This window comes from Coregonus clupeaformis, chromosome 10, assembly GCF_020615455.1.
Source record: "Coregonus clupeaformis isolate EN_2021a chromosome 10, ASM2061545v1, whole genome shotgun sequence".
Classification (NCBI taxonomy): domain Eukaryota; kingdom Metazoa; phylum Chordata; class Actinopteri; order Salmoniformes; family Salmonidae; genus Coregonus; species Coregonus clupeaformis.
This window is the reverse complement of record NC_059201.1, coordinates 22661422-22683288: the sequence shown is the minus strand read 5'-3', so window position 1 is coordinate 22683288 and position 21867 is coordinate 22661422. Positions and strand designations below refer to the sequence as shown.

Below are 21867 nucleotides of genomic sequence, written 5' to 3'. Positions count from 1 at the left end.
GAATTATTTCATAAAGTTTCCTACATGCATTGGGAACTGAACATTGAAACAATTGGTACACAAAGTGTGCGTCAAGAAATAATTTCGCAAGAAAAACAAAACTATACAGAATAGGGTTTCTTCTTGTGTAAGAATATTGTAGAATTTAATAACTGGCATCCGTTCATGTGGTAGCAGGGGGTAATGAAGAAGCAGAGGCACAGCATGTTGTGGAGTACCCCCTGCTTGGCACCGTGCATTATCAGCATGACTCCCTAGCAAGAGCGCACGACGAGCAGCTACTGTGCCACACACCCGCACTCCATTCTCACATAGCGCCACCGGCACTAAAAGCGCTTTGATGATGCTAGAGCAGCGCGTTGTATTCCCTCGCATCCTAGCAGTTATCCACCTCTCAACTCCCTAAAATTCCAGAAGTACCGCCCTCCAAAATCAAGAAATACAAAGAGAAATTTAATTACATTAAAATAAATTCACATCTAATTACAAGTGATTGTAAAGAGAACAATACTTTCCCTAAATGTCTGTGCATCCTGAACTCATAAGTAATGCAAATGAATTATATTTACACTTATTTCACATGTATATACACATGATAATACAGAATATCAGTCCACAGGTTATGTAAATAAAGTCATGGAAACATTTGGACAGCAACCCAAACAAACTCCTTGAATTTACCAAGGCTGCCAAAAGAATGTTAATGATAAAAAAGATAGCTTAAAAATGAGCAATAAAATTACCTTAAATACACTTTTCGATTTTGACAATTCTCTTTCAGAACATCCAATGAATAACAAACAAAATATACTTATCATTAATTTGGTTGTTAGGAGCTCTTTTTCACATGAAAATACTGCCACCTTCAGTAATTTCATTTTTAACCCCTCAATAAAAAGTGCCAAACAAATTCCCTGAAGCAACATTTTAGCTTCTCAGGCAATGATCGTCACACGATTAAGGTAATCATATCAATTGACCTAGTGGCAGTGATGAAAGGAGGAAAATCTTGGGATTCAAAAGGAAGACAGAACATGAACTCAAAGAAAAGCCACTTTCATGTAGCCCCTGGTAACAAACATCCATGTTTCTCCTGCACTAGAAATTAAACCAGGTTGGTTGCATTTTGAATGAGCTATGCTTTTTATCACTCCCACCTCAAGGCACATCTACCATATATTTGTGAAGATTCACCACAGATTGCTATAATTACCCTGGTAGCACAGCACACGCAAAGTATCTCTTCACCACTGAAAGGGGCACCTTGTTGTCATGGTAACCATTGGGATGCTGTGAGTAACCAGCAGGGTACTGATAATCTGTCTATACATGCAGTCAGTAGAGGATCTCACTTGCATTGACAGTCAATCTGCAAAGAGCACACCTCTACCACTGACAAGTTTGTTTGTTCTGATACCATAACTAGAATTTAGGCTGTGATCTGCAAGAACACATAACATGGTGCAATGTATGGTTGTATATTCAAAAAATACATTTACATATTGATGTTCCTAAGCAATGTTATACTCTACCCTGCTTTGACATCCTTGCTAAAATAGGCCACCAAGTTTCCAAATTAATCCAAGCCCACTGATAACTGATCTTAAAAAACTCCTCCCTGTACAATCAGCATGTCAATCATGAGTCGGTCAAATCAACCCCATTACAGCTAGCTGGACCTCTCCAACTAGTACCTGAAACAGTTCAACCTGTCCCATATTCAGACTTAAAAAGGAGAGTGATGAGATCATGAAGGCGTCACTGGAACATGATCCAGGGTGGTGGGTTTGTGGCCTGGTGGCACCTCATATTTGAAGACCACACTGAATAGCTTGCCTCCTAGCCGGTCAGCCAGCCAGGAGTTCTTGATGACGGCCATCTTGAGGCTCTCACAGCTCAACATGGCGTAGTAGTTGGTGTGGATGGCCCGGCCCATACCTTCGATGATCACCAGGTCTGTGTGGCGCTCCCGCACAACCCCAGCCAACACCTTGTCCAGACGGCTGAGGTGGAGAGAGAAATTAACACATTTACAAGAATAACCTTAAACATGTAAATTAGAATAAATTACTTAAGAAACTACACTGAACAAAAATATAAATGTAACATGCAACAATTGCAAAGATTTTACTGAGTTACAGTTCATATAAGGAAATCAGTCAATTGAAATACATTAGACCCTAATCTATGGATTTCACATGACTGGGAATATACAGATATGCATCTGTTGGCCACAGATATCTTTAAAAAAGGTAGGTGCGTGGATCAGAAAACCAGTCAGTATCTGGTGTGACCACCATTTGCCTCATGCAGCACGACATCTCCTTCACATAGAGTTTATCAGGCTATTGATTGTGGCCTGTGGAATGTTGTCCCACTCCTCTTCAATGGCTGTGCGAAGTTGCTGGATATAGGTGGGAACTGGAACACGCTGTCATACATGTCGATCCAGAGCATCCCAAACGTGCTCAATGGGTGACATGTCTGGTGAGTGTGCAGGCCATGGAAAAACTGACATTTTCAGCTTCCAGGAATTGTGTACAGATCCTTGCGACATGGGGCCGTGCATTATCATGCTGAAACATGAGGTGATTGCGGCGGATGAATGACACGACAATGGGCCTCAGGATCTCATCTCGGTATCTCTGTGCATTCAAATTGCCATCAATAAAATGCAATTGTGTTTGTTGTCCGTAGCTTATGCCTGCCCATACCATAACCCCACTGCCACCATTGGGCACTCTGTTCATAATGTTATCAGCAAACTGCTCACCCACACGACACCATCTGCCCGGTACTGTTGAAACCGGGATTCATCTGTGAAGAGCACACTTCTCCAGCGTGCCAGCGGCCATCGAAGTTGAGCCTTTGCCCACTGAAGTTGGTAACGACGCCGAAACTGGAGTCAGGTCAAGACGACGAGCAAGACGACGGTTTCTGACAGTTTGTGCAGAAATTGTTCGGTTGTGCAAACTCAGTTTCAACAGCTGTCCGGGTGGCTCGTCTCAGACGATCCCGCAGGTGAAGAAGAAGCCTGATGTGGAGGTCTGGGCTGGCGTGGTTACATGTGGTCTGCGGTTGTGAGGCCGGTTGGACATACTGCGAAATTCTCTAAAACGACGCTGGAGGTGGCTTATGGTAGAGAAATTAACATTAAATTCTCTGGCAACAGCTCTGGTGGACATTCTTGCAGTAAGGTTGTTTTTAAACAGTTAACACAGATATGTTATGTTGAAATAGAATTAATGCATAGGAAATAAAACAAACCTCAAGTCTAAGCAAGGAGAGCTGGAGCCACTCTGGACTAGCTTCAACCTGTCCTCCTTCACAGCAGACCTGAAAAACACATGAAATGACATTGAAATGGTGGAAAAGGACCATGGATCCATAATCCAGTCACAAATGCAGTGCTAAAATACTCACTGTATGACTGAATCCATTGCAGCTATTCTTTCAGTCAATATCTGCAGCTCATTGTTTGTCACATCATTCAGAGCTGGGCTTGAGTTGCTGGCAAGGACTACCTGGAAAACAGCAAACGCAGGGTGTCAAAGACCGAAAATATCATAAAGTGGAACAAATTTAATCTGGCTGCGGTCATCTTGTTTTATTAAACGCAGTGTGTATTTGAAGGGGTGGTGAAGGTGACAGCATTTCAAGATATTAGGGGACGGAAGGTGTGGTTCCTTACCTCTGTTCCCCTGCAGAGAAGCTCTCTGACAAATGGGAACACTCCCAGTATGATGTCTATTCCACTATTATCTACGAAAAATAATGCACACTTATGAGGTGGGCCCTGCAAAAGAAAGCCAGTAGGCATGGTATTCAATTACTGTTCCAAAGCATCAAGTCATACACATCTTTGGGACAAATCCTAAATTGAGATCCAGGCATAGAACTTCTGTGGACCTGAAGTTAGGATGTGGTCCATAATCAGAATACAGCTAATATAATCACAAAATTGAAACACTAACTTCAGGAAACATAGTTTCAATTCTTACCTTCAGTCTCTCGAGCCATTGGTCATAGGCATCGACAAGCCACGGCCGCTCTATGGAGAAAATGGGACTGTCATTATGTAGCCTACATAGGTTACAGCAGCAGTATAAAATGTTGGATCCATTTAAACAGCTATCCAAATGTTTTCCCAGTCAACAAGGGCTTTCATACCTTCCAACTGCCGTTTCGCCTGTTCAAAGCCAAACTCCGGATCAGACTCCAGAACACTAAGTGAAAATGTGAGCATGAGCGACAGTCTTTGTTCATCCAAAATTGCCATGTATTCTCAAGAAAAGAAAGAAAGAAATATATATATATAGCCAGAATTTTTGTCATAATAATCCTTCATAGTCCAAACTTTAGGAGTACAGACTCATTAAGACTCACTCTGAAACAGCCTTGGCTCCCCAGTCGAAGACATTCCCAGCCAGGAGGCCCCTGACCAGGGCAAACTGCCTCTGCTCCCAGCTCAGCTCCTCCAGGGATTTGACTGCCTTCTGGAAGTACTTGAGGGCCATGTCGTTCTCCCTCTGCTTGATCTGTGGGAGAGATGAAGACAAAACTGAGACACAGAAGCCTCCTCCCACTTCTCACAGCTAATCTACCACATTAGCAAATCATATAAAGACACAGACACTAATCAAGGCAAGTGGACATGAAACGACATTAAAATGCACCCAAGACCACACATGTAAGCTTCATCATCAGATGACTCAGCCTTTAAGGTAAATCAAGACCAGAAAAAGAGAAGCACTATTGAGAACCGTGAACAGAGAAAAAGAGAGCTATAGAAAAGAGCTATAGAATCCAGTCAAACCTTAGAGTAGGGGTCAGGGAAGTTGAACTCGTTTAAACAGTGTTCTCTTGTGTCTAACAGACTTCTGACAGTGAGGGATCCATAAGCACTAGAGGTGAGAAGAGAAGTACTCTACATTAGCAGACAGAAACACATACAGATTGCAGAGGGAACAGTGAGACTTCATCATGTACAAGAGTCAATCTCATCCACTACTAGGAGGCCTTCAGAGATATGCATCTACATAAATGATCAAGAAACAGCTCTAGTAGTCTACAGCCTTTGAAAACGATCTGCAGCTGTGGCATTTAGATGCTGGGGCTCCCCTTACAAAGGCTGGTGGCGGAGGGTCTGCAGCTTATGCAGGTACTTGTGCCGGAACTTCTCTGCTCGTTCAGCAGCCTCTGGAAGATCAGGCTGGCTGGCCACAGCTCTCTTTACTACCTGTCCGAAGCACATCACCCAGATCAGCAATTTTAAAAGCAACAAGGATGAAGACTCGCTGTGTCAATGAATGCAATGTGTGTTTTGATGAGTAGACAAGTGGAAGATGCTCTGCCTCTTACCCCATCCAGGGCCTCCTCAAAGCAGTAGAGCCAGTACTCCCGTGCGAGGGCGTCCTCTGAGAGGTCCACTGTGTCTGGGATGTAGGAGGAAGGGTCCTGCAGCAGGGGCAGGTTCACCAGCTGCCTCTCCAGACGGTCCATCTCCAACATGTCAAACTGGAGCCGGACAGGAGACACACTAAGCACTGTACATAGTGCTGGGCTAACGCACTCATGCACATATCAAAGTGAAACCAAAGCGACCCGACTCCTTCAAACATCGCAAAATGCCAATATCTGTTTTCAATACACCACCTAGTGGTCAGTGAGCTGAGCTGACAATAGCATGTGTCAAGCTCCATATCATTCATGGACAAGTACACTGCTTGTGCAGTAGACACACACACCAAAGTATCAAAGTTTAGAAGTAGCCTATACTGACTCCTCACACCAGTCAGTGCCGTGAGAATGCTATCAAGCACAATGTTTAAGGTGAACAGACCTGATTACTATTCTCCAGTGTCACAGGTAAGTAGAAGGTTGGTTATAACACGTTACAACACAATTCAAAACAGTGACTACCTAAAGCAACACTTCAAAGGATGTTAAGTAATACGATGTGAAAGTAAAAGGCTGGCATATAGCAGTTAATGCCACAACTGTCTCCCTGAAACCTTATTTAACCCAATGTGAATGTTGGGGCAGGTGTAGAGATACAAAGCCAGAAACATGAGGAAATATATAGCCCAAATCAAACCACTACACAGAGAGCATGGGGAAGTACTTACGGGAAACTGAAGGAAAGGGTTACAGTAGGTAAACAGAGGTAAGAGATGGTGGATATGAAGAGAAGAGATGAAAACAACCAAATGTTAGATTGAAATGATAAATGAAGGATGTCACACCAGGCCTGTGGATTTTAAAAGGACAGCGGTGGTGACATTTCCACAGAAAACATCATATACACAATTATCTCAGAAATCAGATAAAATAGGGAGGTGTGGGGGAAATAGCTCAAATGGTGAATGAAATGTCACCTAAATTAAATTGCAACAAGTGGGTTATGACCGCACCCTAGTGGTCAAAAGCTGACCTTAAATATTTTCATATTTTCTTCTCCAAAGGACTTACAGTTCCACTGCGTGCACGTTGCATGGGGTTCAGGTCTGGAGAGGTACTCATCAGGCCAGAGCTCCCAGCATAGTTCTCCCCCCAACTGTACTGGTTAGGATCTAGATCAAGTGACAATTATAATAACAGTGAATAAGACTCATTTTACATTTACATTTTAGTCATTTAGCAGACGCTCTTATCCAGAGCGACTTACAGTTAGTGAGTGCATATATCGTTTTTTCTTATACTGGCCCCCCCGTGGGAATCGAACCCACAACTCTGGCGTTGCAAACGCCATGCTCTACCAACTGAGCTACATCCCTGCCGGCCATTCCCTCCCCTACCCTGGACGACGCTGGGCAAATTGTGCGCCGCCCCATGGGTCTCCCGGTCGCGGCCGGCTACGACAGAGCCTGGATTTGAACCAGGATCTCTAGTGGCACAGCTAGCACTGCGATGAAGTGCCTTAGACCACTGCGCCACTCGGGAGACAATGCCTCAAAAGAAAGAACTTCCCATCAACAGGAAAAAGCTTACCAAACCTAGAGTGTAATAAGCCATGGCTGCCTGTGCCACTTTCTGTCATGAAGAAATTCCATAGAGGAAAACATTTGAAAGCATCTCCACTTACTGTCTTCCTCTGCTCCCTTGAGAAAGGCACCAATAGTCCCCAGATAGCCTTCATGCCTCAGGAAGAGCGCCTGGACTTCACCCTGCAAAAACACAATATACATATCCAGTCAGAAGGAATAAACTCATTATACTTACAAATTGTATCATTTAAAAGTAGCCTATGGGCACAATATAATCAAACTGTCATATCAATGTTTATGTGTTATATTTTAACTGCCCACACAAATGTCTCCATCTGAAAATTGAAATAATTTACCTGTGAGGTGACTGGAGTCTACCTGCTGTGTAACAGCACCCAAAAACATTCTGAATACATTTGAACTCAGGAAAAAGGGTATATTTCCATGCTACTGTGTAAATACTGCAAGGCAGATTTGATTGCTGGTTTTCAAGCTCTGAACTAGGCCCAAGGGACATATCCCTGATTTTAGTCAGCTGACATCAGATCCAGCTCTGTCAGGGGTAAATATTGAGCTCAATCAAATGTACCTGAGAGCAAAACATGGATTGAGAAAGAAATGCTTGCTAAGGAGGTACATTGGTGGTGGGGGGGGGGGGCTTGCCTTGGTGAAGAAGTTGATACTGTAAGTGATGGTGTGCATAGTGACAGGGTGTCCTCGGATGAAGAAGCCCCCAAAGTAGACCCTGGTCAAGTTGTGGAGCCGGGCATAGAGGCAGGCCAGCTGCCCAATGTCATTGCTGATCATATGGAGCAGGCTCTTAGCCATGTCTTCTTTAGAGAACTCTGATTCAGGAGGAAACAAAAGTCAACATACTGCCAAGTGAAGCTCCAGAAACATGGAGTCACTCTAGACAACAAGCCCAGATCCCATTGAAGTAAGTAAGTAAAGTGTTGGTTTATGTATTGACAGTTAGTGTCAGGTATTATTTCGCACTACATTAAAAACATAAACGATCTAATAGAGTGAGTGAATGAGTGGCTTGCTTTGCCTCCATGGCTGTCTGCCTCATCTATTTCTCAACAGTAACCACACAGCCTAGAGGGGACAAGGCCACAGCAACTGGGTAAGAGGTCAATCAATCAGTTAGTGCTCAACAGGAATGTAGCCTACATTACAGTATTTAGCAGTGGAGGCTGGTGGGAGGAGCTATAGGAGGATGGGCTCCTTGTAATGGCTGGAATGGAATTCAATAAATGGAACGTATCAAACATATGGAAACCACGTTTGACTCCGTTCCATTAAATCTATTTCAGCAACTACAATGAGCCCATCCTCCTATAGCTCCTCCCACCAGCCTCCACTGGTAGATCGCATGCCAGGGAGTCCACTCCTGAAGACAGTGCAATGAAAAACAGGTTATGGTGCCAAAGAATAAACGTACTGCAAGGGCTCTGTTCTCTCTTTACCTTTGTCAGCAGTAGCAGATTTTCCAAAGCTGCTTGCTATAAGGTCCCCAGTCAAGCCCAAGGACCCATAAGATCCCCCGTAGATGTCTTTGACAAGCATGTCAACGCTTGTGTGCTGCCCCTTCGAGGCCAACTGAAGTAGTTCATCAAATCTCTAGGTGAGAGCAGGAGGACATAGGAATACAGTAGTTTTAAAAACAGCACTTTCACCCAGATAGCCTAGCTATTTGTAACATCCCCATGTTTTTTTCTGGATCAAAATGGGCTTAGGTGATTGGCGTGACCAGTGGTGCAGTTGCCAACTGAAAGTTTTAGAGGCCCTCCTGTTGGCCCTCCTATTGACACAATCACCAACATGAACCCTGCAAAAAAATCCTTGTACACACCAGATGAGCTGACCAAAGCAAATTAATTAAATGTTTTTTTTACGCAAGATTGTACAGTGCATTTGGAAAGTATTCAGACCTCTTGACTTTTTCCACAGTTATATTACAGCCTTATTCAAACATTTATTAAATGAAATGTTTTCCTCAATCTATACACAATACGAAGTTTTTTTTGTTACATTGTTTTGCAAATGTATAGAAAATAAAACACTGAAATATCTTATTTACATAAGTATTCAGACCCTTTGCTATGAGACTCGAAATTAAGCTCAGGTGCAACCGGTTACAATTGATCATCCTTGAGATGTTAATATAACTTGATTGGAGTCCATCTGTGGTAATTTAAATTGATTGGACATGATTTGGAAAGGCACACACCTGTCTATGTAAGGTCCCACAGTTGACAGTGCATGTCAGAGCAAAGACCATGCCATGAGGTCGAAAGAATTGTCCGTAGAGCTCCGTGACAGGATTGTGTCGAGGCACAGATCTGGGGAAGGGTACCAAAACATTTCTGCAGCATTGAAGGTACCCAAGAACACAGTGGCCTCCATCATTCTTAAATGGAAGAAGTTTGGAACCACCAAGACTCTTCCTAGAGCTGGCCACCCGGCCAAACTGAGCAATCAGGGGAGAAGGGCCTTGGTCAGGGAGGTGACCAAGAACCCGATGGTCCCTCTGACAGAGCTCCAGAGTTCCTCTGTGGAGATGGGAGAATCTTCCAGAAGGACAACCATCTCTGCAGCACTCCACCAATCAGGCCTTTATGGTAGTGGCCAGACGGAAGCCACTCCTCAGCAAAAGGCACACCAGCCTGCTTGGAGTTTGCCAAAAGGCACCTAAAAGGTCTTCTCTGTCGAGTGTGATAATGTGATTGGCTCCATTGATATTGATGATTGTGTTCATAGGTTGGAAATCAACCTTATAAAACTCAGCAAAAAAAGAAACGTCCTCTCACTGTCAACTGCGTTTATTTTCAAACTTAACATGTGTAAATATTTGTATGAACATAAGATTCAACAACAGACATAAACTGAACAAGTTCCACAGACATGTGACTAACAGAAACTGAATAATGTGTCCCTGTACAAAGGGAGGGTCAAAATCAAAAGTAACAGTCAGTATCTGGTGTGACTACCAGCTGCATTAAGTACTGCAGTGCATCTCCTCCTCATGGACTGCACCAGATTTGCCAGTTCTTGCTGTGAGATGTTACCCCACTCTTCCACCAAGGCACCTGCAAGTTCCCAGACATTTCTGGGGGGGGGGAAATGGCCCTAGCCCTCACCCTCAGATCCAACAGGTCCCAGACGTGCTAAATGGGATTGCGATCCGGGCTCTTCGCTGGCCATGTCAGAACACTGACATTCCTGTCTTGCAGGAAATCACGCACAGAACGAGCAGTATGGCTGGTGGCACTGTCATGCTGGAGGGTCATGTCAGGATGAGCCTGCAGGAAGGGTACCACATGAGGGAGTTGGATGTCTTCCCTGTAACGCACAGCGTTGAGATTGCCTGCAATGACAACAAGCTCAGTCCGATGATGCTGTGACACACCACTCCAGACCATGACGGACCCTCCACCAGGTTGTTGCCCTCCTACGGCCTCCTCCACGTCTCCTGATGTACTGGCCTGTCTCCTGGTAGCGCCTCCATGCTCTGGACACTACGCTGACAGACACAGCAAACCTTCTTGCCACAGCTCGCATTGATGTGCCATCCTGGATGAGCTGCACTACATGAGCCACTTGTGTGGGTTGTAGACTCCGTCTCATGCTACCACTAGAGTGAAAGCACCGCCAGCATTCAAAAGTGACCAAAACATCAGCCAGGAAGCATAGGAACTGAGAAGTGGTCTGTGGTCACCACCTGCAGAACCACTTCTTTATTGGGGGTGTCTTGCTAATTGCCTATAATTTCCACCTGTTGTCTATTCCATTTGCACAACAGCATGTGAAATTTATTGTCAATCAGTCTTGCTTCCTAAGTGGACAGTTTGATTTCACAGAAGTGTTGACTTGGAGTTACATTGTGTTGTTTAAGTGTTCCCTTTATTTTTTTGAGCAGTGGTCTAAGGCACTGCATCGCAGTGCTAACTGTGCCACTAGAGATCCTGGTTCGAATCCAGGCTCTGTCGCAGCCGGCCGCGACCGGGAGACTCATGGGCGGCGCACAATTGGCCCAGCGTCGTCCAGGGTAGGGGAGGGAATGGCCGGCAGGGATGTAGCTCAGTTGATAGAGCATGGCGTTTGCAACGCCAGGGTTGTGGGTTCGTTTCCCACAGGGGGCCAGTATAAAAAAAATAAAAATAAAAATAAAAACATGTATTCACTAACTGTAAGTCGCTCTGGATAAGAGCGTCTGCTAAATGACTAAAATGTAATGTAAATGTATTTGGCTAAGGTGTATGTAAGCTTCCGACTTCAACTGTATATACAAAAGTATGTGGACACCCCTTCAAATTAGTGGATTCAGCTATGTCAGCACACCCATTGCTGACAGGTGTATAAAATCGAGCACACCGCCATGCAATCTCCATAGACAAGCATTGGCAGTAGAATGGCCTTACTGAAGAGCTCAGTGACTGTCAGCACAATAACTGTTCATCGGGAGCATCATGAAAATGGGTTTCCTTGGCCGAGCAGCCGCACATAAGCCGAACATCAGCATGTGCAATGCCAAGCGTCGGCTGGAGTTTTGTAAAGCTCACCGCCATTGAACTGGAGCATTGGAAACGTGTTCTCTGGAGTGATGAATCACGCTTCACTACCCGGATAAAGCACTATATAAACTTCAGTTAGTGCTAAATACAGCTGCCAGAATCTTGACTAGAACCAAAAAATGTGATAATATTTCTCAAGTGCTAGCCTCTTGTTAAGGCTAGGGCTGATTTTAAGGTTTTTCTGCTAAACTACAAAGCATTAGCTGGACTTGCTCCTACCTAGCTCCACGATTTGGTCCTGCCATACATACCTACACGTACGCTACCGTCACAAGATGCAGGCCTCCTTATTGTCCCTAGAAGTTCTAAGCAAACAGCTGGAGGCAGGGCTTTCAATTTTTATGGAATGGTCTGCCTATCCATGTGAGAGACGCAGACTCGGTCTAGACCTTAAGTATTTACTAAAGACTCATCTCTTCAGTAGGTCCTATGATTGAGTGTAGTCTGGCCCAGGGGTGCGAAAATGAACGGCAAGGCACTGGAGTGATGAACCGCCCTTTTTGTCTCTGCCTGGCCGGCTCCCCTCTCTCCACTGGGATTCTCTGCCTCTGACCCTATTACTAGGGCGAAGTCACTTGCTTACTAGTGCTCTTCCATGCCGTCCCTTCAAGGCTTTTTCCGCAATACTTGACTTGAGTGGGCTGAGTTACTGACGTGATTTTCCTGTCCGGTTTTGTGCCCCCACGGTCTCGGAGATCTTTGTGGGCTATACTCAGCCTTGTCTCAGGGTAGTAAGTTGGAGGTCTGTTGAAATCCCTCTAGTGGTGTGGGGACTGAGCTTTGGCAAAGTTGGTGGGGTTATATCCCTGCCTGGTTGGCCCTGTCCGGGGGTATCGTCGGAGAGAGCCAGTGTCACCCCGACCTCCCCTGTCTCAGCCTCCAGTATCTATGCTGCAATAGTCTATGTGCCGGGGGGGCTAGGGTCAGTCTGTCCTGTCTGGTGAAATTCTCCCGTCTTATCTGGTGTCCTGTGTGAACTTAAGTATTCTCTCTCTCTCAGGACCACTTGGCCTGATGACTCCTGGCTGTCCCCGTCCCCAGTCCACCTGGTCGTGCTGCTGATCCAGTTTCTGCTGTTTTGCCTGTGGCTTTGGAACCCTGACCAGTTCACCGGACGTGCTACCTTGTCCCGGACCTGCTGTTTTTTTTCTCTCTCTCCGTCTCGACCTCAATGCTCGGCTATCAAAATCCAACTGACATTTACTCCTGAGATGCTGACCGGTTGCACCCTCTACAACCACTGTGATTATTATTTGACCCTGCTGGTCATCTATGAACATCTTGAAGAACGATCTGGTGTTAATGGCCATGTACTCTTATAATCTCCACCCGGCACTGCCAGAAGAGGACTGCCCACCCCCCCCCTCAGAGCCTGGTTCCTCTCTAGGTTTCTTCCTAGGTTCCTGCCTTTCTAGGGAGTTTTTCCTAGCCACCGTGCTTCTACATCTGCATTGTTTGCTGTTTGGGGTTTTAGCCTGGGTTTCTGTACAAGCACTTTGTGACATCTGCAGATGTAAAAAGGGCTTTATAAATACATTTGATTGATTGATGTTCTGAGGGCAAAAGGGGAGTGGGGGTGCAACTCAATATTAGGAAGGCGTTCCAAATGTTTGGTACATGTTGAGTGTGTAATGTACAGTGTATTTTGTATACAGCAATACGGTGTGTTGAAGACAATTTTCCAAAGTTCATCCTATCCTAATTTAGCTGTTTCAAAACGTATTTCCTGCAATTCTACACATTTGGCCATGGCTTATGCTATTTGAGTGACTCAAACATAATACAATTGTTTCTCCCTGACTGTCTACCTTTTATTTTTGGTGATTATTAGTTCTCAAAGATGATCTTAATTAAAAATATATAGGTCCATTATCGTTTCTACATACTTTATATCTTGTTTAAGTTTACACTGAAAACATTTTTCCTTCCCTAAAATGTTCAAAAATATTATTATTTATATATATATATATATATATATATATATATATATATATACACATACATACATACAGTGGGGAAAAAAAGTATTTAGTCAGCCACCAATTGTGCAAGTTCTCCCACTTAAAAAGATGAGAGAGGCCTGTAATTTTCACCATAGGTACACGTCAACTATGACAGACAAAATGAGAAAAAACAATCCAGAAAATCACATTGTAGGATTTTTTATGAATTTATTTGCAAATTATGGTGGAAAATAAGTATTTGTTCAATAACAAAAGTTTCTCAATACTTTGTTATATACCCTTTGTTGGCAATGACACAGGTCAAACGTTTTCTGTAAGTCTTCACAAGGTTTTCACACACTGTTGCTGGTATTTTGGCCCATTCCTCCATGCAGATCTCCTCTACAGCAGTGATGTATTGGGGCTGTCGCTGGGCAATACGGACTTTCAACTCCCTCCAAAGATTTTCTATGGGGTTGAGATCTGGAGACTGGCTAGGCCACTCCAGGACCTTGAAATGCTTCTTACGAAGCCACTCCTTCGTTGCCCGGGCGGTGTGTTTGGGATCATTGTCATGCTGAAAGACCCAGCCACGTTTCATCTTCAATGCCCTTGCTGATGGAAGGAGGTTTTCACTCAAAATCTCACGATACATGGCCCCATTCATTCTTTCCTTTACAGGGATCAGTCGTCCTGGTCCCTTTGCAGAAAAACAGCCCCAAAGCATGATGTTTCCACCCCCATGCTTCACAGTAGGTATGGTGTTCTTTGGATGCAACTCAGCATTCTTTGTCCTCCAAACACGACGAGTTGAGTTTTTACCAAAAAGTTATATTTTGGTTTCATCTGACCATATGACATTCTCCCAATTCTCTTCTGGATCATCCAAATGCACTCTAGCAAACTTCAGACGGGCCTGGACATGTACTGGCTTAAGCAGGGGGACACGTCTGTCACTGTAGGATTTGAGTCCCTGGCGGCGTAGTGTGTTACTGATGGTAGGCTTTGTTACTTTGGTCCCAGCTCTCTGCAGGTCATTCACTAGGTCCCCCCGTGTGGTTCTGGGATTTTTGCTCACTGTTCTTGTGATCATTTTGACCCCCACGGGGTGAGATCTTGCGTGGAGCCCCAGATCGAGGGAGATTATCAGTGGTCTTGTATGTCTTCCATTTCCTAATAATTGCTCCCACAGTTGATTTCTTCAAACCAAGCTGCTTACCTATTGCAGATTCAGTCTTCCCAGCCTGGTGCAGGTCTACAATTTTGTTTCTGGTGTCTTTTGACAGCTCTTTGGTCTTGGCCATAGTGGAGTTTGGAGTGTGACTGTTTGAAGTTGTGGACAGGTGTCTTTTATACTGATAACAAGTTCAAACAGGTGCCATTAATACAGGTAACAAGTGGAGGACAGAGGAGCCTCTTAAAGAAGAAGTTACAGGTCTGTGAGAGCCAGAAATCTTGCTTGTTTGTAGGTGACCAAATACTTATTTTCCACCATAATTTGCAAATAAATTCATTAAAAATCCTACAATGTGATTTTCTGGATTTTATTTTCTAATTTTGTCTGTCATAGTTGACGTGTACCTATGATGAAAATTACAGGCCTCTCATCTTTTTAAGTGGGAGAACTTGCACAATTGGTGGCTGACTAAATACTTTTTTCCCCCACTGTATATTCACACACTGAACAAAAATATTAATGCAACAATTTCAAAGATTTTACTGTTACAGTTCCTATAAGGAAATCAGTCAATTGAAATCAATTCATTAGGCCCTAATCTATGGATTTATATGACTGGGAATACAGATATGCATCTGTTGGTCACAGATTTTTTAAAATATTATGATGACCATGCTTTGTAATGTTCCTAAAAAAAAAGAAAATATAATGTGGTATGTTTTTTAATTTAATTTAATTTTTTGTGACCCGAGTCTTTTAATCAAAATAGCAGAGATAAAATGTTCAGCTGCCCCTTTTAAGGCCAGGAGATTACCGTGGTAATGGGGCCACTCGAGTCCTGTCACGTGTCTGTGTGAGATTTGGGATCTGACTATTAATTGAAGCAGCAGACTCAAACTAAAGTTGAAAAACAACCGAGCTTGTGAACAAAACAATGTAAATAGACAAGAAACAAGGGGACAAAGTCTCACTTTGTAGACTTGAGTAAATTAGAACAATTTGTATGCCTGTGCTCAGCGCCTCCAAAATTGCATCTACAGTATCTGCACTTTACTGCCAGGCAGTCTTGCTGCGCAAGGTGGGATATAGGATTAATATTTATTTGTGCAATTAGCAGCTATGAAACAAAGCAGCAAAAATACTTTGAAAACAGCTACTGCAGCATTTTTGTAACGTGATTATACTTGACTTTTGACTATTTTTATCCACAAATGTAATGCTCGCACTGTAGAGCCAAGCAAATTGACCACCCGCCAACGTGGCTGGTGAAATAGACATTCTTACCCGCCAATACCTAAATCTACCCGCATTTGGCAGGCGTTAATTTTATTTCCTGGTGACCATTTGCCTCATGCAGCGTGACATCTCCTTCGCATAGAGATGATCAGGCTATTGAGTGTGGCCTGCGGAATGTTGACCCACTCCTCTTCAATGGCTGTGCGAAGTTGCTGGATATTGGTGTGAACTGGAACACGCTGTCGTACACGTCGATCCAGAGCATCCCAAACATGCCCAATAGGTAACATATCTGGTTAGTATGCAGGCCATGGATGAACTGGGACATTTTCAGCTTCCATGAATTGTGTACAGATCCTTGCGACACGGGGCCATGCACCTTCATGCTGAAACATGAGGTGATGGCGGCGGATGAATGGCACGACAATGGGCCTCAGCATCTCATCACATTTTAGTCATTTAGCAGAAGCTCATATCCAGAGCGACTTACAGTAGTGAGTGCATATATTTTATACTTTTTCTCTCCTTACTGGTCCCCCGTGGGAATCAAACCCACAACCCTGGCATTGCAAGCGCCATGCTCTACCAACTGAGTCACATGGGACCCCTCATTACGTTATCTCTGTGCATTCAAATTGCCATCAATAAAATAAAATGGTGTTCGTAGCTTATGCCTGCCCATACCATAACCCCACCGCCACCATGGGACACTGTTCACAATATTGACATCAGCAAACCGCTCGCCCACACGATGCCATACACGCTGTCAGTCATCTTCCCGGCACAGTTGAAATAGTGATTAATCCGTGAAGAAACTTCTCCATCGTGCCAGTGGCCATCGAAGGTGAACATTTTCCCACTGAAGTCGTTTATGATGCGAAACTGCAGTCAGGTCAAGACCCTGGTGAGAATGATGAGCACGCAGATGAGACAGTTTGAGCAGAAATTATTCGGTTGTGCAAGCCCACAGTTTCATCAGCTGTCCAGGTGGCTGGTCTCAGACACAAGTGAAGAAGCCTGATGTGGAGGTCCTGGGCTGGTCTGGTAACACGTGGTCTGCGGTTGTGAGGCCGGGAGGACGTACGGCCAAATTCTAAAACGACATTGAGGCTGCTTATGGTAGAGAAATGAACATTCAATTATCTGGCAACAGCTCTGGTGGACATTCCTGCCAATTGCACAGTCCTTCAAAAGTTGAGACATATGTGGCATTGTGCTGTGTGACAAAACTGTACATTTTAGAGTGGCCTTTTATTGTCCCCAGCACAAGGTGCACCTATATAATGGTCATGCTGTTTGGACATAGGCGGCCAGTCCAATACTTTTCTATGCAGAAAAACCCCTGAACCCTAATCAGAATGAGAGCTTGTAAGTACAGAGGGCATTCTTCCAGATAATAAAAATGAAAGTTGCAGTAATGTCAACTGGAAAGATATTTGTCAAGAACCAACAGAAAATAAGAATATACATTTCAGTTAATTTGGTAACCTGACTATTTAAAAAGCCTATTGCTTGAAGTGTCAGCATAGGGGTGAGGAGGGGTTTTACCTTTGTTTTTGTGAGCAGAGCTCCAAGGCCCCAGAATGTACCCCCACCTATGGAGCTTCCTCCAACACGCTCAAATTTATCCTCCGATTCCACCTGTTTGGAGAGAAATATTGTTTGTTGAATGAATTGGTACATAGGCCACATGTCACACCAGATCTGGATTTGTGTCAGGCATTGGTACCTTGATGATGGACACCCCTGAGCCGATGTTGATGAGCAGGTAAGGGAAGATGTCAGGGTGAGTGTTCTGGAAGCGGAACTCAGAGTCTGCATGCTTGGCATAGACAAAAGCCTCATGGGGGATGTTCCTCAGCACAAAGTTGCAGCCCTTGATCAGGCATGTCATTTCATCCTCCTTGTCCACCCTAGTCAAAACATGAAGAGCAGCTACATTATAATAAGCACAACCTTATACTGGTCAAGATGTCTTTAAAAATAAAGCTGTTTTAGATTTTAACAAAATACCTCAAAACAATATATTCCTTTCTCACCTGAGCTTCAGTTTCTTCTCTATGAGATCTTTGAACTTGTGAGCCCCTCCACCGGTGGCTTTGATGACTTTGGTGTCAGTGTTGACCAGGTGGTCTTTGATAAAGTCCAGGCAGGTTTCGATGTAGGCATTTTCAAACTTGATGAAGTGAAGGCGAGCCAAGATCTCCTCCTGCATAGAGATCTCATAGAGGGGGTCATCCTCAGTGTCCTGGTAAAGAGGGACACACAGATAAAGAACCAGGCCAGCACTGCAGACCCGAGACCACCAGGGCAACCTGAGTGGGCTCAGTAAGACCTGTATGTCTACACATTCACTGTCCCAAGGTACACACCTTTTTGAAGCCCTACATCATGAATCAGTAGCCTATATGTCTACCACAACCCCCACACTCAAGCAATCACATATTGGCTACTCTCTAACTAATACAAGCTTAATTTGTTTACTTTTCCGTAGCTACATTCACACACTTATCAGGTTGGCCCATTGGAGACCTGAGACAAGAAACAGTTCAGTGTGCTGAGAGATAAGCCCAACTCTTCTGGCAGGAGTCCTCCAGGCCTAAACATTGTAATAACACTGCATAGCAGTGCACTTGGGCAGCAAATCACTTTAGCCCCTCAATGGAACACTGACATTTGATGTTATTGTTGCCGAGTAAATGGCTTAAATAGTACAATACACGTTGGACGCAAGCTCTTATGTAGCTATGTCCTCTGCTCCTTTGGACCTAACGTTAGTTACTGACAGTGTTCCAAAGTTTATTGACACCACATACCTTTGCAGTATGGTCGAATGACCGTACTTTCGCTACTTTGTGTTGAACAGTGGAGTAATAGGCGAGTTTCGTCAGAGATCCACCTGTGTGGGAGAAAAAAAGGTTTGTGCTCACGTGAGATAGATAATTGCGTCAGTCGACTATTGACAACTCAGCGGTCAAATTAGCTGGCTTAGTTAGCTTGCCATTTGAGAAACCTGCAGCTATCTAGCACATAAACAAACGCTAATTAGCCAGCTAACATTTATGTGGCAAGTCAGTGGCGCGACGGTAACTTCCCAGCTACCGGTCGCTAACTACTTAAATAAGCTAACAAGCCAGCCAGACAACACGTCGTTGCTTGCTAGCCTCTCGTGCGTGGCTGCAGTGTTGTCAAAGTAAGAAGCCAAGTGAATACATTCAAGTAGCGATACGAATATATAACTTAGCGTATACCTATGTCTATTGCGAACCTCTTTGCATTTTCCAAATTCCTGAAGATCTCATCGGGTGGAAGAGTTATGCTTTTATCCATGCTGTGACTACTCCTGTCCACTCTCTCACTTTCCGCCGCCATCTTGTGTTGCGCAATGACGTTCAGGTACGGAACAAATGGAAAAATCTCTGGGGCGTTCAGTAGAACGCAACGTTTTGGAATGTTCAGAGGGTCTCTGACATGTAGAATAAGGAATCACATCGGCTCTATTCGTGGAATTTCTATCTGCAACGTTCGAAAACGTTTGGCAACTGAACATGGCCCTGGACTTCTGTGATATTGTTGTAGGAAATCTCTGGTCTTCTGTGATATTTTCTGTAAACCTACATACATACACATAGGTGAACATTTGTGAAAAGACGAAACTATTTGGCACACATTTGATGAGCAACTAAAATCAATATCATATCATCATAAACCTCCTGCACATCATACTGATGTGATGGGAATATATTCATAACAAAATGGTAATTTAAAAGCATTTAACGTTTAGGCCTACACCAACACAATTATTGAGCTGAAATGTAGGCTATCATAGTAAAGATGAGAAAAAGTAAATAAAGAACAAGAAAAAAAAGTATTTCATTTGATTGTTTTTGAATGTATTAAAATTGTCTCAATGAGACGCTGTGCAAAGTGATTAAACATCACAAACAGAACTTGGAAAAATCTCCAAGACATACTCTAACAGAGTATGGGCTTCCAGGCTGGGGTATGGGGATATTGACTACATTTACTGTCTTTACAAAAGACACTGGAATGTTGAAAATAAACAAGAGTTTTGAGAAAGTTTTTCTTCAATCTGCAATAGACACATTTATTTATTTATATATTTTTATTTCACCTTTATTTAACCAGGTAAGCCAGTTGAGAACAAGTTCTCATTTACAACTGCGACCTGGCCAAGATAAAGCAAAGCAGTGCGATAAAAACAACAACACAGAGTTACATATGGGGTAAAACAAAACATAAAGTCAAAAATACAACAGAAAATATATATACAGTGTGTGCAAATGTAGCAAGTAATGGAGGTAAGGCAATAAATAGGCTATAGTGCAAAATAATTACAATTAGTATTAACACTGGAATGATAGATGTGCAAGAGATTATGTGCAAATAGAGATACTGGGGTGCAAATGAGCAAAATTAATAACAATATGGGGGTGAGGTCGTTGGGTGGGCTAATTTCAGATGGGCTGTGTACAGGTGCAGTGATCGGTAAGGTGCTCTGACAACTGATTATCGTATCTGAAGATTATGCCTTTGTTAAATGTTTTTCATGAAGAAATGGAATGTTGTTTGTGTTAGTATCAAGAGGGAATGTTTTGGGTGTGACGTCATATACAGCAGACCGGAAGTGTGTTGTAGACAGGGGAGACTGGGGATTGGCCAGAAGAGGGAGCTTCATTGTTTATAAATAGGGGGGTTAAACGAAGAAGAGAGGAAGAACGAGCAGCCATTCTGAGGCGTCGCTCCCCGGGTGTCATGTCACCTGTCATTTATGCTGTAACCTCGTGATTTTAATAAAAGCCTCTAACACGATGCAGCATAGACGGACTCTTTGTTGACAGCAATAATGGCCACCATTCACCCGATACGACATAATGGCGCCCAACGTGGGGCTGGGTTTGCGTCTCTTCCTTGTTTCAGTCAACCGCCAGGCTAACTCGCTTTGAAGCATGGCCAAAAAAGGGTGAGTGTTTCTTACCGCTTCGGAGTTTGTTAGATTGGATACGACTTGTGTACACTGGAGAGATGTACCATAAGACCTTGCCTCGGGTGGCGTTGTTGCTGTTGACTAGAGTCTGCTAAAATGTTATTCCATTGGTAACGGGTGGCAATGGGGAAATTTAGAGCATTAAGATAGATTCCATTGGTAACGGGTGGCAATGGGGAAATTTAGAGCATTAAGATAGATTCCATTGGTAACGGGTGGCAATGGGGAAATTTAGAGCATTAAGATAGATTCCATTGGTAACGGGTGGCAATGGGGAAATTTGGAGCATTAAGATAGATGCCATTGGTAACGGTTGACAATGGGAAATTTAGAGAAGGCCGATATGCGCATTCTTTAGGGCACCGTGAATCTGGTAAAGACCTCGAAGCGAGGCGATTCTTTAGGAATGGGCCATGAAATCCTTGCAACGCGTTCGGTGTGGTAAGGTTGATTCTGGGAATTATAAGCTGGATGGATTATATGCATGTTATGCTCATCGTATAGTTGACGAAGTATAATGCATGGGGTAACCTCTCTATGATTATCCAGAACTTACGGCAGCATAAAGTTAGGCGGAGATATGGATAATGATGGACAATGATTTGGCCACGGTGCAGGTTACTTAGGGCTGGGTAGGCCGCAGTTAGCTAAAGGCTAAGGCTAAGGTTAGTGATAAATGGGAGTGTGTTTCATGCTACATGGTACATCGTGGCTAATGCTAAATGCTAATTGTGTTGTGTGCTACATGCTAATGTATCCTTAGAGACTCCATTGCGATGGATTAAAGTCTCTTAAATTTGTCTCTGTGTGTAAGTCAGGTTATATGTTTTGTGAGCGCTGTTAAATGTTGTTTGACTATAAGGGGGAAACGGGAGTTACAGCTGGACTGTTAACCGTCTATTTGGGATTGGGGAGAGTCCACGGTGAAAAAGTATTTTTG

General features: G+C 43.7%; 1 protein-coding gene across 3 annotated transcripts; it reads right to left on the bottom strand.

Moving 5' to 3' along the window:
• Window positions 1–432: 432 nt before the first annotated feature.
• LOC121575363 (4'-phosphopantetheine phosphatase) lies at window positions 433–19318 on the bottom strand. 3 transcript variants are annotated; one of them, XM_041888408.1, is made up of 20 exons: window positions 19171–19318; window positions 18736–18818; window positions 17959–18167; window positions 17649–17832; window positions 17468–17560; window positions 8456–8609; window positions 7650–7831; window positions 7085–7166; window positions 6472–6572; window positions 6129–6134; window positions 5362–5517; window positions 5127–5239; window positions 4817–4904; window positions 4387–4538; window positions 4171–4226; window positions 4002–4051; window positions 3692–3796; window positions 3424–3524; window positions 3268–3336; window positions 433–2003 (listed from the first exon to the last, which is right to left on the bottom strand). In XM_041888408.1, the coding sequence occupies exons 1-20, from the start codon at window positions 19289–19291 to the stop codon at window positions 1748–1750; spliced, it is 2361 nt and encodes a 786-aa protein (XP_041744342.1). In that variant the 5' UTR covers window positions 19292–19318; the 3' UTR covers window positions 433–1747. The 3 variants fall into 3 exon arrangements, with proteins under 3 accessions (XP_041744342.1, XP_041744344.1, XP_041744343.1); XM_041888410.1 differs by having other exon boundaries at window positions 19188–19278; XM_041888409.1 differs by lacking the exon at window positions 6129–6134.
• Window positions 19319–21867: the final 2549 nt, after the last annotated feature.

Coding starts and splice junctions, on each gene's coding strand:
- LOC121575363 (XM_041888408.1), bottom strand. CDS start 19,291: ATGGCGGCGGAAAGTGAGAGAGTGGACAGGAGTAGTCACAGCATGGAT. Junction 3,525..3,691: donor TTCTCTGCAGGGGAACAGAG/GTAAGGAACCAC, acceptor GCTGTTTTCCAG/GTAGTCCTTGCCAGCAACTC. Junction 2,004..3,267: donor TCTCCTTGCTTAGACTTGAG/GTTTGTTTTATT, acceptor TCTCCACCTCAG/CCGTCTGGACAAGGTGTTGG.